The sequence below is a fragment of the Xenopus laevis genome, chromosome 6L, assembly GCF_017654675.1.
Source record: "Xenopus laevis strain J_2021 chromosome 6L, Xenopus_laevis_v10.1, whole genome shotgun sequence".
Classification (NCBI taxonomy): domain Eukaryota; kingdom Metazoa; phylum Chordata; class Amphibia; order Anura; family Pipidae; genus Xenopus; species Xenopus laevis.
The window spans coordinates 144513306-144527249 of record NC_054381.1 but is presented as its reverse complement, the minus strand read 5'-3'; the positions used below and the strand labels follow the sequence as shown (position 1 = coordinate 144527249).

Genomic DNA, 13944 nt, shown 5'->3' with positions numbered 1-13944 from the left:
ATACATCTGCCCCTTAGTTTAGGGGGCAGATGAGTGGTTTCTCCGCAGGTCAAGAAACTGCTCCTTTGCTGCTGCCCTTCTACCTGCACCCCAAAACATTACCTCAGCTTCGGTGCAGGCAGACGTGGCGGATTGTGAAACTGAAACGCGTGATTTTCCTAATTGCACAGAAATCCGCCCCATCTGTCTTTACCTTAGTGACGGTAATGTTTCCGTGTGGAGACAAGGCAGCGGAGGAGCGCAGGTCAAGTTCGGACTTGTCTGGCCCTAGCCTAAGGTTTTCCAATCTCAACAATATGTTGTGAATGGTAATCAAGTCTAAACAAGCCAACATGTAAAGTTGTCTGTCTTTCTTGAGCTCAAAGGACAAAAGAGTGCAGTGTGGATAACAAGAGGATATCCTCTGAGATATATATATAGTTTGTTAAATTATTAGTACAGGTAAGGGATTCATTATCCAGAAAGCTTCAAATTACAGAAAGGTTGTCTCCCATAGACTCCAGTTTATCCAAATAATCCAAAACTTTAAAAAATATTTAGTTTTTCTCTGTAATAATAAAACAGTACCTTTTACGTAATCCCAATTAAGATATAATTAATCCTTATTGGATTCCATTATCCAGAAAACCCCAGGTCCTGAGCATTCTGGATAACAGGTCCCATACCTGTAGTAAAATCCAGGGAGCAATCTGGTTACTATTTTGCAAGACAAGAACGGCCTCACTCTCCTCATGGAGTGGAATACAGTGCTGACCTAGTCCTTTTCTACTCCACTTCTTCTAGATCACTGTGTGCATCCTCTTTAGCCTTTAAGAAAGAAATCCCTCAATGGATTTATTGGTGTCTCAGACCAATTCACTATTTGGAGTCTGTGTATAGAATATGTGTGTTGCACTCAATAAAGAGAATTTTAAAGCCCAACACAAGCTTTTAAAAAACATAATAAGGGCTAATAAATAGATGGAATGTAGGGTGAAGTTTAAAACAGGGTAAAGATCCCACCCTCACAGCTGTGGGTTTGTGTGCTTCATGCTTTCCCTATGTACAAAGTGTGATTAGCAATTTTGCATATGGCGGCACTGTATTCGTGAGGGGTGGGAGTTTGAACATTGTGTCCCCTTTCCCACCATGTAAAGGGGTTGTTCACCTTCCAAACACTTTTTCAGTTCAGTCGTTTTCAGATTGTTCTCCAGAAATAAAGACTTTTTTCAATTACTTTCCATTTTTAATTTACCGTTTTCCAAAAACGAAGTTTAAAGTTACTGCCTCTGGCGTTTCAGTCTCGCAGCTCAATAAATCAGGTGCAGGTTCTGAACTGTTGCAATTTTGCAACATTTAGTTGACTTATTTCTGAGGAGCTCCTTTGGATTATTAGTAACAATTTTATCAATTCTAACAGCTGCCTGTAATGAAACCTAGGGATTCCGCTCAGCAGGGCTAAAGATAAGAAACGTATCAACTAAATGTATCAATTTAGGACAGTTTAGAGGGTCGGCGACCCCCTCCAAGAGCTGTTTTAGAAAGGTGAAAAATTAGACACTTCAGTATTAGAAGAACGGTGACACGTAAAAAATATAAAGTAATTGGAAAAAGTCTATTTCTGGTGAACTGTCTGAAACCAACTGAAAAAAAGTGTTGGAAGGTGAACGGCCCCTTTAAAGCGATACTGGCACCAGCAAATACCCTTTTTATATCTATCATAACATTGTCTTTGAATGCTATTTATAATTGTGCCATAAAAGTATTTGCCTTATGCTTTTACATTACCTTTCTTTCCCCCATGTTTCTCTATTCAGGGGCTGCCATATTTATGCAGCATGAGTCAGTTTCAGGAACTTCAATTATTATATATATAACACAATTATTAAAAGCAGAACTATCAGTGAAAAACACCCAACATAACCTATAGGTAACTTTTAATGTACTTTAATATTTTGAAAATAAAATATTTAGTGTCAATATCACTTATTTAGTGTCAATATCACCAGAAACAAAGACTTTTTTCAATTGCTTTCCATCTTTTATTTTATTTTACCATTTTTTAGGGATGCCCCGAATCCAGGATTCGGTTTGGGATCTAGCCAGGATTCAATTCGGGGTCTGGCCAGGATTCGGTTTGGGATCTGGCGAGGATTCAGCCTTTTTCAGCAGGATTCGGATTCAACCGAATCCTTCTACCCAGCTGAACCGAATCTGAATCCTAATTTGCATGTGCAAATTAGGGGTGGGGAGGTAAATTGTGTGACTTTTGTCACAAAACAAGGAAGTAATATAATATTTTCCCCCTTCCCACCCCGAATTTGCTTATGCAAATTAGGATTCGGATTTGGTTAGGTATTCGGCCGAATCCAAGATAGTGGATGCGGTGCATCCATACCATTTTTCCAAAATCTAAGTTTAATGTTCCTGTCTCTGGTGTTTGAGTCTGGCAGCTCAGTGATCCAGGTGCAAATTCTGAACGGTTACAATTTACTACATTAGTCGATACATTTCTCAGCAGCATCTGTGGGAATATTAGCAACTATTGTATCAATTCAAACAGCTGCCCTTAAAGGAAAACTATACCCCCAAAATGAATACTTAAGCAACAGATAGTTTATATCAAATTGAATGACATATTAAAGAATCTTACCAAACTGGAATATATATTTACATAAATATTGCCCTTTTACATCTCTTTTCATTTACATGAAGCAGGGTTTTACACATGAGCTGTTTTACTCAGTATCTTTTAATAGAGACCTACATTGTTTGGGGGGTATAGTTTTCCTTTAATGAAAGTCATGGATTCCTGCTCAGCAGAGACGAAGATAAGAAATGTATCAATTTAGAACAGTTACAGAGTCAGTGGCTCGCCCCTAGAGCTGCTTTAGAAAGTCATAAGAAGGTGAAAAATGAAACTTACACTTCGATATTAGAAAAAGGATCACAAATAGAAAGTAATTGAGACAGGTCTTCTTTTCTTGTGATCTATATGAAACTAAATTCACATCAGTGTGGGGGGGATCTCCGATTGGTTCCGGACATCACGTGTCCTATAATCCGGGTTACTGTCAGTGGAACTACTTCCTACATCATAAATACGTATTTCTCTGACACGATTTCCAAAATATAAAAAAACTTTATTTAATCCATTAAAATTTGTCAGCTTAGGTACAGTGCATGTTGGTCACCAGTGACGCGTTTCGTGCCCTAACTGTAGCAGTGAGCAACATGCACTGTTCCAGTGGTGAGCAACATGCACTGTACCTATAGGTAAAGTTTTAGTCTAGCTGTATTGGACCTTGGCGGTCTGTCTGAACTGGTTTGCAAAAGGGTGGGGGTAAGTGGCGACGACAGGTGTGATTCCTTCATCTTCAGACCTCATTGGCTTTCCTTATTGTATCCAATACCATTATAAAACTCTACTTCCAGTTGTCTTCCCAATAAGGCGAACGGCCGACATGAACACTAAGATCCAAGGTATGGCACACCACATCTCTGCCTAGCCAGGATTCTGAACCCAGAAGCTGCTGTACTCATGATTTTAAAGACCCCGTGTGTTATTCCTAAGCTTGCTTTAGCTCATTAAGTGCTGCGAATGGTAAAGGTAGCATGTAGATCAGAGATAAATCGAACACACAGGACCCAGTAAATTACGCTGCGTACATTCCTTCCCCGCTTGCAGCACAGACGTAATTATGCAGAGGAAGAATCACTGCCCACACGCACCCTTTCATATAACCTAAACCAAACGCAAGGTGGAAAATCTGCTTTATGGCAGCATGATGTAGCTTCCATTCCGAAGCCTGGCTAGGAGGAGACGTGGAGCTCCGCACCTTGGATTTTGCAGAATCGCCTTTCTACGGCGTACATCCGCAAGTTGATATTTAATATGTTTTTTTTGGACAAAGCGTTGAATTTAATAAACGTTATGCACAATACAGCGGTTATTGGAGTGGATTTGTTACGTAAATGTTTTTTGTGTTACTGATCCTTGAAGCAGACAATGTATGGAGATCCCAATTACGGAAAGATTCCTCACCAGGTTCCGAGCATTCTGGATAACAGGTCCCATACCTGTAGCAAATACACTTTCCTTGCCATTTCTTACCTTCCCAGGTCACATCAAACAGGTCTGACACTTTGGACATTTTCTCTCCTGAAAAAAAGAACAGAAAAAAAAGGACACATTCATTTCCAGTTTTCTTGTGGGCTTCCAATTCCTTTGTTACTCCCACTGGTTTTAATTCAGCTGCTGCTCTTGTGGTTGTTTTGGCTGTATTACAGCATATTTGGCAACCAGACATTCTTTTCCCTAAAACAAAGCAAGAGCCGCATCCATCTAAACCGTGTGGCATTTACAGTCTCTGATTGGCTCCCAATGTTCATTTTGAGGCTGGAAATTGAATGGACGTATGTACACTGGCTCTGCTGAATTAACAATCACTGGGGGGAAATCAAGTGCATTTTACTTCCTCCTACTACAAGCCTACCGACTAACAGCCCAGCTCTTTCCAGGACAATCCTGATCTTCTCAATAAAGCCCGAGAATCCGTAGCCAAATTGACGTCTAGCTCCTTTCCGGGCCGCTAATCCCGTCGCAACTCGCACGAGATTGTGACGTCACGTTACGCTTCCATAAACGCGGTGGCGTTGCACGTAGCCGGCTTGTAGGAGTGACGAGTAGCAAGTCAGTGTCACGCAAGCTCTTGACGTACTTTCTAGTCTGTGCTGGGCTCAGGCTTCTGTTCGCTTAGTTGTCACAGGAGTGTCTCAGTAGTTCCTCAGAAGTCATTAACTAACTAGCAGGAATACTTGTTCCTCCTTCCCGGGTAGAAGTATAAAGTTAAAGCAGAAAAAGAATGATATAATTCTTGCCCATGGGCAGTTACATATAGCAACCAATCAGTGATTAGCTTTTTAAAGCCAGCTGCAAGCAATACAACAAATGCAGCAATTTGATTGGTCGCCATGGGTTACTGCCCATGGGCAAATTTGCCCAGTGTTGATAAATGACCCCATTCTTTTTCTGCTTAAACTTTATACTTCTACCAGGGAAGGAGGAAAGAGTATTCCTGCTAGTTAGCAGCGGTAATGGACGAATCTGACCCGTTTGGTTACAATTATTACTATACCTTAGGGCGGCACACGAAGATAGTGGGGGAGATTACGCTTCTTCGGGCGACTCCGAACTGCCTCCCCGGCGGCTAGAATTGGAATCGCTGGTGGGATGGCACTTGGAGTGCTTCCTTTTCCAGAGTCGCCTCATGAGGAAACATTCGGAAAATTAAGCGATCCGAGGGTCAGCTGGCAATTTAGATTTTAGTCGGCGGGGAGATTAGTCTCCTGAAGAAGAAGCGATTTGTCGCTGGTCAACTAATCTCCCCCAGTAGCTTTGTGTGCCCCTGCCCTTAGGGTCAGGACACACAGGCAGATTCGAGGAAATTAGTCATCCGGCGACTTCAGGGCAGGCCCGGACTGGCAATCTGTAGGTTCTGGCAAATGACAGAGGGGCTGCTATAAGGTCCCATAGAAAGTCAGTATTTAGTGGGCTGTTTGGGCCTCTATCTACCTGAAAATCCAGTGCCTATTTTAATTCTCAGTCCGGACCTGCTTCAGGGTGACTAATCTCCCTGAATTGCCTCCCCTCCAAGCTTAAATTTGGAATCTCCCCGAATCCTGCCTGTGTGCCCTGACCCTAAGGGCAGGGGCACACAAAGCTACTGGGGGAGATTATAAATTGGCCAGCGACAAATTGCTTCTTGCTCCCCGCCGGCTAGAATCTAAATTGCCGGCTGGATGGCACTCGGATCACTTAGTTTTTTTTCCAAAGTTGCCTCACAAGGAATCTTCGTGTGACTTCGGAAAACGAAATGCTCCGGGTGCCTTCCCGCAGGTGATTTAGATTCCAGCCAGTGGAAGGCAGTTGGGGAGATTATTCGCCACGAAGAGAGATTTGTCGCCGGACGACTAATCTCCCCAATGTGTCTCTGCCCTTAGAGTCTGTGGGAGTTTTTTTCTAGGTGAAATATTTCCCTCATCCCTAGTTAACAGCAGTAGGTGCCCCCACAGACACCTCTGCATCCAATAGTTAAAGGGATGGTTAAGCTTTAAGTTACCTTTTAATATGTTAAATAATGGCCAATTCTAAGCAACTTTTCAATTGGTCTTCATTATTTATTTTTTATAGCATTTGAATTATTTGCTGCCGTCTTGTGACTCTTTCCAGCTTTCAAAAGGTGCTCACTGACCCCATCTAAAAACAAATGCTCTGTTAGGCTACACATTTATTGTTATTGCACCTTTTTATTGTTCCTTTTTCTATTCAGGCCTCTCCTATTAGTCTCTTACTCAAATCAATGCATAATGACTAGGATAATTTGGACCCTAGCAACAAGAGTGCTGAAATTGCAAACTGGAGAGCCCCTGAATAAAAACTTAAATAACTCAAAAACCTTAAATAATAAAAAGTGAAAACTAGTTGCAAATTGTCTCAAAATATCACTCTCTGCATCATACTAAAAGTTAACTCAAAGGGGAACAATACATTTAAGCAAAAGTACAATACAGGCCTGGACTAGCAATTGGTGGATTCTGGCAAACTGCCCAGGGATTGCTTTAATATGCAATAGGCAGTTGATATTAATTGGGCTGGTGGGGGGCAACTTTAATAGCCAAAATTCCAATTATTAAACCAGAAATGTGTCTCCTAGTGCAGAGGATGCAGTTGCACTCTCTTCACTGGCAATGCAGGCCCCTCTTGACCAGCTCCAACTAGGCATACCTCCTAGTCCTAACTGTGAAGTTTTAGACAGGACAGTCACAATTTTGACAGCTCAACCTGCAGTCCCAGATTTTTACTTAAAGACCAGTAACATAATATTTTTTTTTTTTTAATTTGTTTCTACTTAATGAAGAAAAAAAAATACAGTCAGTTTTAACTTTAAATACGCAAAGTCTTTATTAAGAAATTACTTACTGATTCTCTGCTTGCCCTCCTCTTCAGAAACGACGGCAGCGCAGAATCCATTGTTCGGCGCTCGATTTCTCCTCCCTGCCTTCTGTAGGAGATAGCCGGGGAGGAGAGTCGCCCCTTCGCCCTGTCGTTTCTGTCGTTTCTAGAATGTAAAGTCGGATCAGATAAGTCGGATGGAGTCTTTAGTTCATGCGTTTACACCCGACAGTCAACATATTTCAATGAGGAAAAAAAGTCTTTCAGACACCTATCTTGTTGGATGAAGACGCAGCATGCAGCATTCACATCCAACAGTCGTGTCATGTCGGATGGAAAATTTTACATGTAGTTTACGCATCTGATTTTTGTATCAGTCCTATTGTATTGTAACCCACACAACAACATCAGACTTGTAGGATGCATTTTGACGATCCAACACCTTAGACGTTCGAATTTCTTCTTATATAACCTCCCATTCGAGTTGTGAGTATATTCAAATTTATTAGATTTAAAAAAAATTCACTTTTTAACTTTGACCTTTGATAAATCTGCCAATTGCTGTTGTGGTTGCATACCTCCCAACTGTCCTGTTTTTAGAGGGACAGTCCCTCTTTTGACAGCTCAACCCGCAGTCCCTCATTTGTACTGGAAAGTCCATTTTTTCTCTGCACTGAACAGCCAGAAAAAGAAACAAAGTTTCTAACTTAATTGGCTTTTGACAGAGAGCGCAGAACAGCCAAAGCAGCAGATACACGATAACAGGTCTCTTGTGAAAAGTTAAGCTGGCCAAAGATCTGATTAGATCTGATCCTCGATTCGTATGATTTTCGGACCACATGTGGAGAGTCCTGACATTTTTCGTCCCATGGAGATCGGTCATTAGGTTAAAAGATTTCTGTCGGCTGCCGATAATATCTCTGCGTGTATTGCTGATCGTACGATTTTCAGAGGGAGATTGTTACCAGCTTTGTCGGACATAACTATCGTAGGATTGCTGTCAGAGGCAAAACATCGGCTGATCTGTTCTTTTACTACTTTATTTGATCTGAATGGTTAGTGGCAGGTCGGGAGATGGGAAAGTCCAATTGTATGATGATTCGTACGATTGGATCTTTGCATCTATGGCCAACTTTAGACTCACAGCTTAAAGGACAATTCACCTTCATTAGGTAATAACTGGGGAAAAAAACAGAAATATGTTTAAACTTTCATAACCTGCCAAATTTTTTTAAATGAACATGGTAATTAGGGGGTGTGGCCACAAAAATGGGCCTGATCAAAAACCGCACGGCAAGTTTTTTGTCCCTCTTTTTATTTCCAAAATGTTGGAAGGTATGTGATTGTGAAATAGTGTGTGGTGCCTTCAAACCAAGGCTGACACAATTGTACTTTGCTGCCTATGGTGGTGAGCAGTGCAGTCTGACCATCATGTTATGTGGTCAGATTGAACAACAATTGGTTGAGAAAGCAATGGGGTGATCTGTAAAGGTGGCCATAGACACACAGATCCTCGATTCGTACGATTTTCGGATCGTGTGTGGCGTGTGCCGACATCTTTCGTCCGCCGGAACCCATGGCACATGGTAATCGGATTGTTCGGCCATACGGCCAAACAATCAGATTGCCCCCGATATAGCCATGCTTGTTAATGGCATATCGGGGGAAAGATCCGCTCGTTTGGCGATGTTGCCAAACGAGTGGATCTTTGCGTCTATGGCCACCTTAAGAAGTCAGTTTAAGAATGCCAACAGGCATCTGTAAATAGCATTCACTCTTATGTACCATGAATTCACTGATGACATTTATTAGTTGCGGAGATATTGTGTTGCAGCAGTTCTCACTTCCAAAACGCTTATATGTGTGTGATTTTTTTTTTTCTTTCTGGAAACAGCTCCTAGAGATCCTATCTTGTGTTCTTTATTCCAAACACATGTTGTGAGAGGTAAATATTAGTTCTTCTTATTTGAGGTTTGCCATAATTGCTTTATACAAACCGACGCATAAAGCCACAGACAAACTTTAATAGTTAAAGGTTTTGTTAAATATTTTACTCCCTGACCGAATACAATATCAGAACCGTCTAGGGAACTGATTTCATATTCTGCATTTATTTCTTTTTTTTTACTTTTTTACCCTGGTTCTGGGAAAATTAAACATGGAGTATTGAGCTGGTATGCTTTTTGATACTTAAAGGGGAACGCTACAAAAACATAACTTAAGCTTTTTGAAAAGTAAACATACTTTCAAGCAACTTTGCAATATACATCAATTAAAAAATATGCAGACTTTTCATGATTTTTAATGGTTTCTGACAGTTCCCCAAGCCCAGCCCCCTGCTCTCCTGCTGATCTGTCTGACACTTTGCTGAGCTGTCTGACTACTGTTACTTTGTATCAACAGCCATCTGTCCTCAGCCTGCATCCTCCAAACCCCACAATTCCCTGCACATGTGATTTCAATAAGGAACTGAACATCACAGTGCAATGCATTGTGGGTTATGTAGTTCCTGCATGCTGTCTGTAAGCTGTGGAGAAGTTGTTACAATTTGTAACAGCAGTGTTTAGTCCCTCCTTCCCTGCCAAGATTTCAAATGATGCAGAAAAAGAAGAACTGTTAAACAGCTGGATTTCAGTATAGAAGATGGCATTTATTCATAACAGGTAACTGTGATGGGTATATTAGGGGTTCCTGTGTTATGTGGGCCTCTTCATCAAATTTTGGTCTGGAAGCTGAAGTTCCCCTTTAAGTTTATATCATAGATGGTTTGTTGATACTTCTTTAACTAATCCAATGTTAATGATATTATCAAGGCAAAGAGAAAAAAAAAAGAAATACAATTTTGCCAGCTTACATTAATGTTCCATTATCAAATCTTTTGGGGCTAATTTCAATATAATGTTAACAGATTGTCTGATAATTAAGGGACACATTAAATAAATGCATGTTGCTGCATTGATTGCATTTTAACTTAATTGCAATCTTGCAGCCTTTCCAGATGGATTTTCTAGACATGTCCATGCATTTTCAAGTGATCTGGTAACCCTACATTAAGGGGCAGATTTATCAAGGGTCAAATTTCAAAAGTAATTTGAGGTTTTTTGAACTCCCATAACTTCGAAACTCGAATTAAAAAAGACCAATTGAAATTTATCAAAAAATCAAAGGGTTTTTTGGGTGAATAGGTCAGTTTTCAATCAAATTCAAATCGTACGAATTGAAGTAAGCACATTCGATCGAATTTGATTATAAGTTTTTCCAAAAAAAACTTTGATTTTTTGACTCCAAATAGGTTCTAGGAGGTCCCTCATAGACTAAAACAGCAATTCGGCAGGTTTTAGGTGGATGGTCGAAGTCGAATTTTTAAAGAGACAGTACGTGATAAATTTCGATATTCGAATTTTAGAAATTTTTTCAAATTCAAATCGAATTTGGAATATTCACTAGTCTAAGTACACAAAAAAAAACTTGAAATTCTAATTTTTTTCATTTGAAAATTCACCTCAACCTTTGATAAATCTGCCCCTACGTTTTAAATTTTGATATTCGAATTTTCTATTTGTTTTTCAAATTCGAATCGAATTTGGACTATGCCATAGTCAAAGTACACAAATTTTTTTTTAAAGGGGATGTTCACCTTTCAAGCACTTTTTACTTCAGTTTTTAGATTGTTCCCCAAAAATAATTACTTTCCATTATTTATTTTTTACTGTTTTTCCAAAATCAAAGTTTAAAGTTTTATGTTTGGGTCTGGCAGCTCAGTAATTCAGGTGCAGACTCTAAACTGTTATAATTTTGCAACATTTAGTTGATACATTTCTCAGCAGAATCTCTGTAGTATTAGCAACTATAGTATCAATTCTAACAGCTGCCTGTAATGAAACCCAGAGATTCTGCTCAGCAGGGACAAAGATAACAAATGTATCAACTAAATGTATCAATTTAGAACAGTTTACAGGGTCGGCGACCCCCCCTCCCAGAGCTGCTTCAGGTGAAAAATGACACTTTACACTTCAATATTAGAAAAACGGTCACACATAGAAAATAGAAAGTCATTGGAAAAAGTCGTTATTTCTGGTGATCTATCTGAAACCAATTAGTTGTTGAAGGTGAACCACCCCTTTAATTCTAATTTTCATTGCGACCTTTGATAAATCTGCCCCTACATGTTTTGTTCATTTTCGATATTGAAAGAAGTGAAGAACCTTTGCAAAAAGCAAATGTAAAAAAATAAAATGTGACTTGTGAACTTGTTCTTTTGTAAGGTCTAATTTGTACCTAATTGACTTTTAAGACGTAAGTAATTAATACAGATTAAATGAAGTCAGTGTATAACCAGGGCTAAAACTAGGGGTAGGTAGAAGAGGCGCAACAATGTGAGGGTGCTGGCAGTTGCATGTTCAAGATTCTTCTGCCTACCTCTAGTTTGGATTTGCTCCCTGTCAGCAGCTCTCAGCTACCCTGTCCCTCCCCTGCCCTTGCGTTTCCCCTTTCGTTGCCCTCCCTTATGTTATGGCGCTCACACACTAGGGGAGGCGGGGCTATCAGCAGAGCGGTGCCCCGAGGCCAGCGCCGGATGCTTCTTGTGTGCTCCCTCCCCTGGCTGCATGGTCCTAGCGATTGCCCCTGTGCGCACGCGAGTGCGCTATTGAGTACCGGAAAATGCGGCAGGGCGGCACGCCGCCCCTAAAATTTTGCCACCCTAGGCCTGGGCCTTTGTGGCCAAATCCGGGCATGGCTAGCAGACAGGGTTGCCTAGGGCTTGGCCCGGCCCCGTGTATAACCCTTTCAGCCTCTTAGGGTATTCTCTATGGACACCTCTAAGCAGTGGAATGAGGATCTGAAAATAAAAATAAATGACAGTGGAAGATTATAAAAGAATATCGAAACGTTTCAGTAATGTCTGGGAGCAGAAAAAACGAGGCATGCAGGGAATTATACCCTTCCTCCTCAGCAGGAATTGCAATAGAGCCATTCTTATAGAAACCAGTAGGACTTTGGGCGGCTGCAATCTGATATCTGCCCCGTAAAAATGACCTGCGGAGAATTCTGTAGTAGCTGTACTGGTAGAGGGATGTTTAGATGCTCCTTGGTATCTACAAATCCTGGAAGCTTATGTCCCACAGCGAGGAAGCTGAAAACGAAAAATAAGATTGGATATTACAACAAGGCAATAATCCAAAGCTTGTATCAAATTCAACAATAGACTATTTCAAGACACAAAAGATTAAGATTTTGGAATGGCCTTCACAATCCCCAATTGAAAATCTGTGGGTAGATCTCAGACATGCAAGATAACCTAAGGAAAAGTCTAAACTAGAAGATTTCTGCAATGGAAGAGTGGGAAATAATTCCTAAAGCAAGAACAGAATGACTGTTGGCTACAAGAAATGTTTGGAGGCTGTGATTTCTGCCAAAGCTAGTGTTACTATGTACTGAAAGGATGCCCAAACTTTGTACATGCCACAATTTATATTTTATTTATTTTCCAGTCTGTTAAGTTTGGCAAATATATAGTATTGTGCACTGAAATTTGCAGAAATATATCCTCTTTTTTAAAGGGCAAGTCAACCCCAAAATAAAAAATTGCCTCATAAAAGAAAACTATTGTAAGCAACTGTTCTATATACATTTATTAAAAAATTGAAAGTTATTTGTAAAAACAATTGCTATTAAAGGCAGCAATTGCTTAACTACTAGTTACTTTTTAAACAATGTTGCAAAAGTCTTTGTTCTCCAGCAAAGACAGGTCCGTTAATGAGCTGCCTTATCTTACATTGTATCAACAGTCTGAGCCGCCAGTGCAAAGACTAGAAAGGGACAAACACTGCTTTCGATTTTTTTTGGGTTGACATTCCCTTTAAAGATATTTATTCAGTTTTAACATGTAATAAATAAAACACAGAAAAAACCAGTGAGAGTGTAGAAAAGAGGAAGGAGGGAGTCAGAAGGTTATACGTAGGAGAGTTATTAAGGAGATTTGTCAGATTGAAGTAGTTGCTGGAGATTCAAAGCCAAAGGTTCCATATATTTTCAAACGTTTGCAGGCATCCTCTGGCTAAATAAGTCAAACTGTATAATTCTAATTGGAAGTTTACCAATGTAACCCGCCTTGAGATTAATAGTGAAGAGAGATCCATGCAGTGTAGCACCACTGTCTTGTTTAGAATAGAAGAACACTCATGAGTAATCTGGAAGCTGGTCTGGGTCCAAGGGAGTCCACCAGTATTGGGTTTAGAACTTGTGTTTCCTCAGAAATGACTTGTTAACAGAAAGTATTTTTGGGCAGTACCGTGTATAAAATCTTCTTCTGTTGCATTAGAGCAAAGGCATCTGGAATGATCAGACCTACTCATAGATTTTAGTTTTGGGGTGTCAGAAAAGTTGAATGTATGATTTTATGTTGTGATAGTGAGCGGTTGAGGCTTTCTTCACTCTCCACATCCCAGACATTTAGGTCCTTATGGTGGCCACTGGTTTGCCATTTGAGTTTAACCCTGGGTCCAGGGAACTATATCATGTTCATATCAAGTTTGTCTTTTACAGAGGTTGTGTTAACTTCTTTTCAGTCAAAACAGCATGATTAACCCACGAGTGCACAAGTTCTTGAACACAACATGCATATAGCAAAATATTCCTGTCACGTGGAGAAGTATAATTTGACCCATGTTTTAGAGAACTACCCAAGGAGCCTTACACAATATTTTATCACCTTGTCAGAAGTACTCACTAATAGAAGATAGGCCCAGCTTAAAGGTATTCTGTCATGATTTTTTTAATGTATATTTTATTTCTAAATTACACTGTTTACTTCAAATAATTCACTCTACAATTTAATTCCTCAACCAGCAAGTGTATTTTGTTTTTTAGTTGTAATATTGATGTGTAGGCGCCATCTCAGGTCATTTTGCCTGGTCATGTGTTTCAGAAAGAGTCAGTACTTTAGGATGGAACTGCTTTCTGGCAGGCTGTTGTTTCTCCTTCTCAATGTAACTGAATGTGAAGCAGTG

At 40.1% G+C, this 13944-nt stretch overlaps 1 protein-coding gene across 1 annotated transcript in view; it reads right to left on the bottom strand.

Annotated features, from left to right (window-relative positions):
- emc2.L (ER membrane protein complex subunit 2 L homeolog) overlaps positions 1-4659 on the bottom strand; it is a 50179-nt gene extending 45520 nt beyond the window's left edge. The window contains exons 1-2 of the mRNA XM_018266428.2: positions 4476-4659; positions 4094-4141 (exon numbers count right to left, since the gene is read on the bottom strand). Coding sequence (XP_018121917.1) covers positions 4094-4133 — 40 coding nt within the window. The 5' untranslated portion in view covers positions 4134-4141; positions 4476-4659. The remainder of the gene's footprint in view (positions 1-4093; positions 4142-4475) is intronic.
- Positions 4660-13944: the final 9285 nt, after the last annotated feature.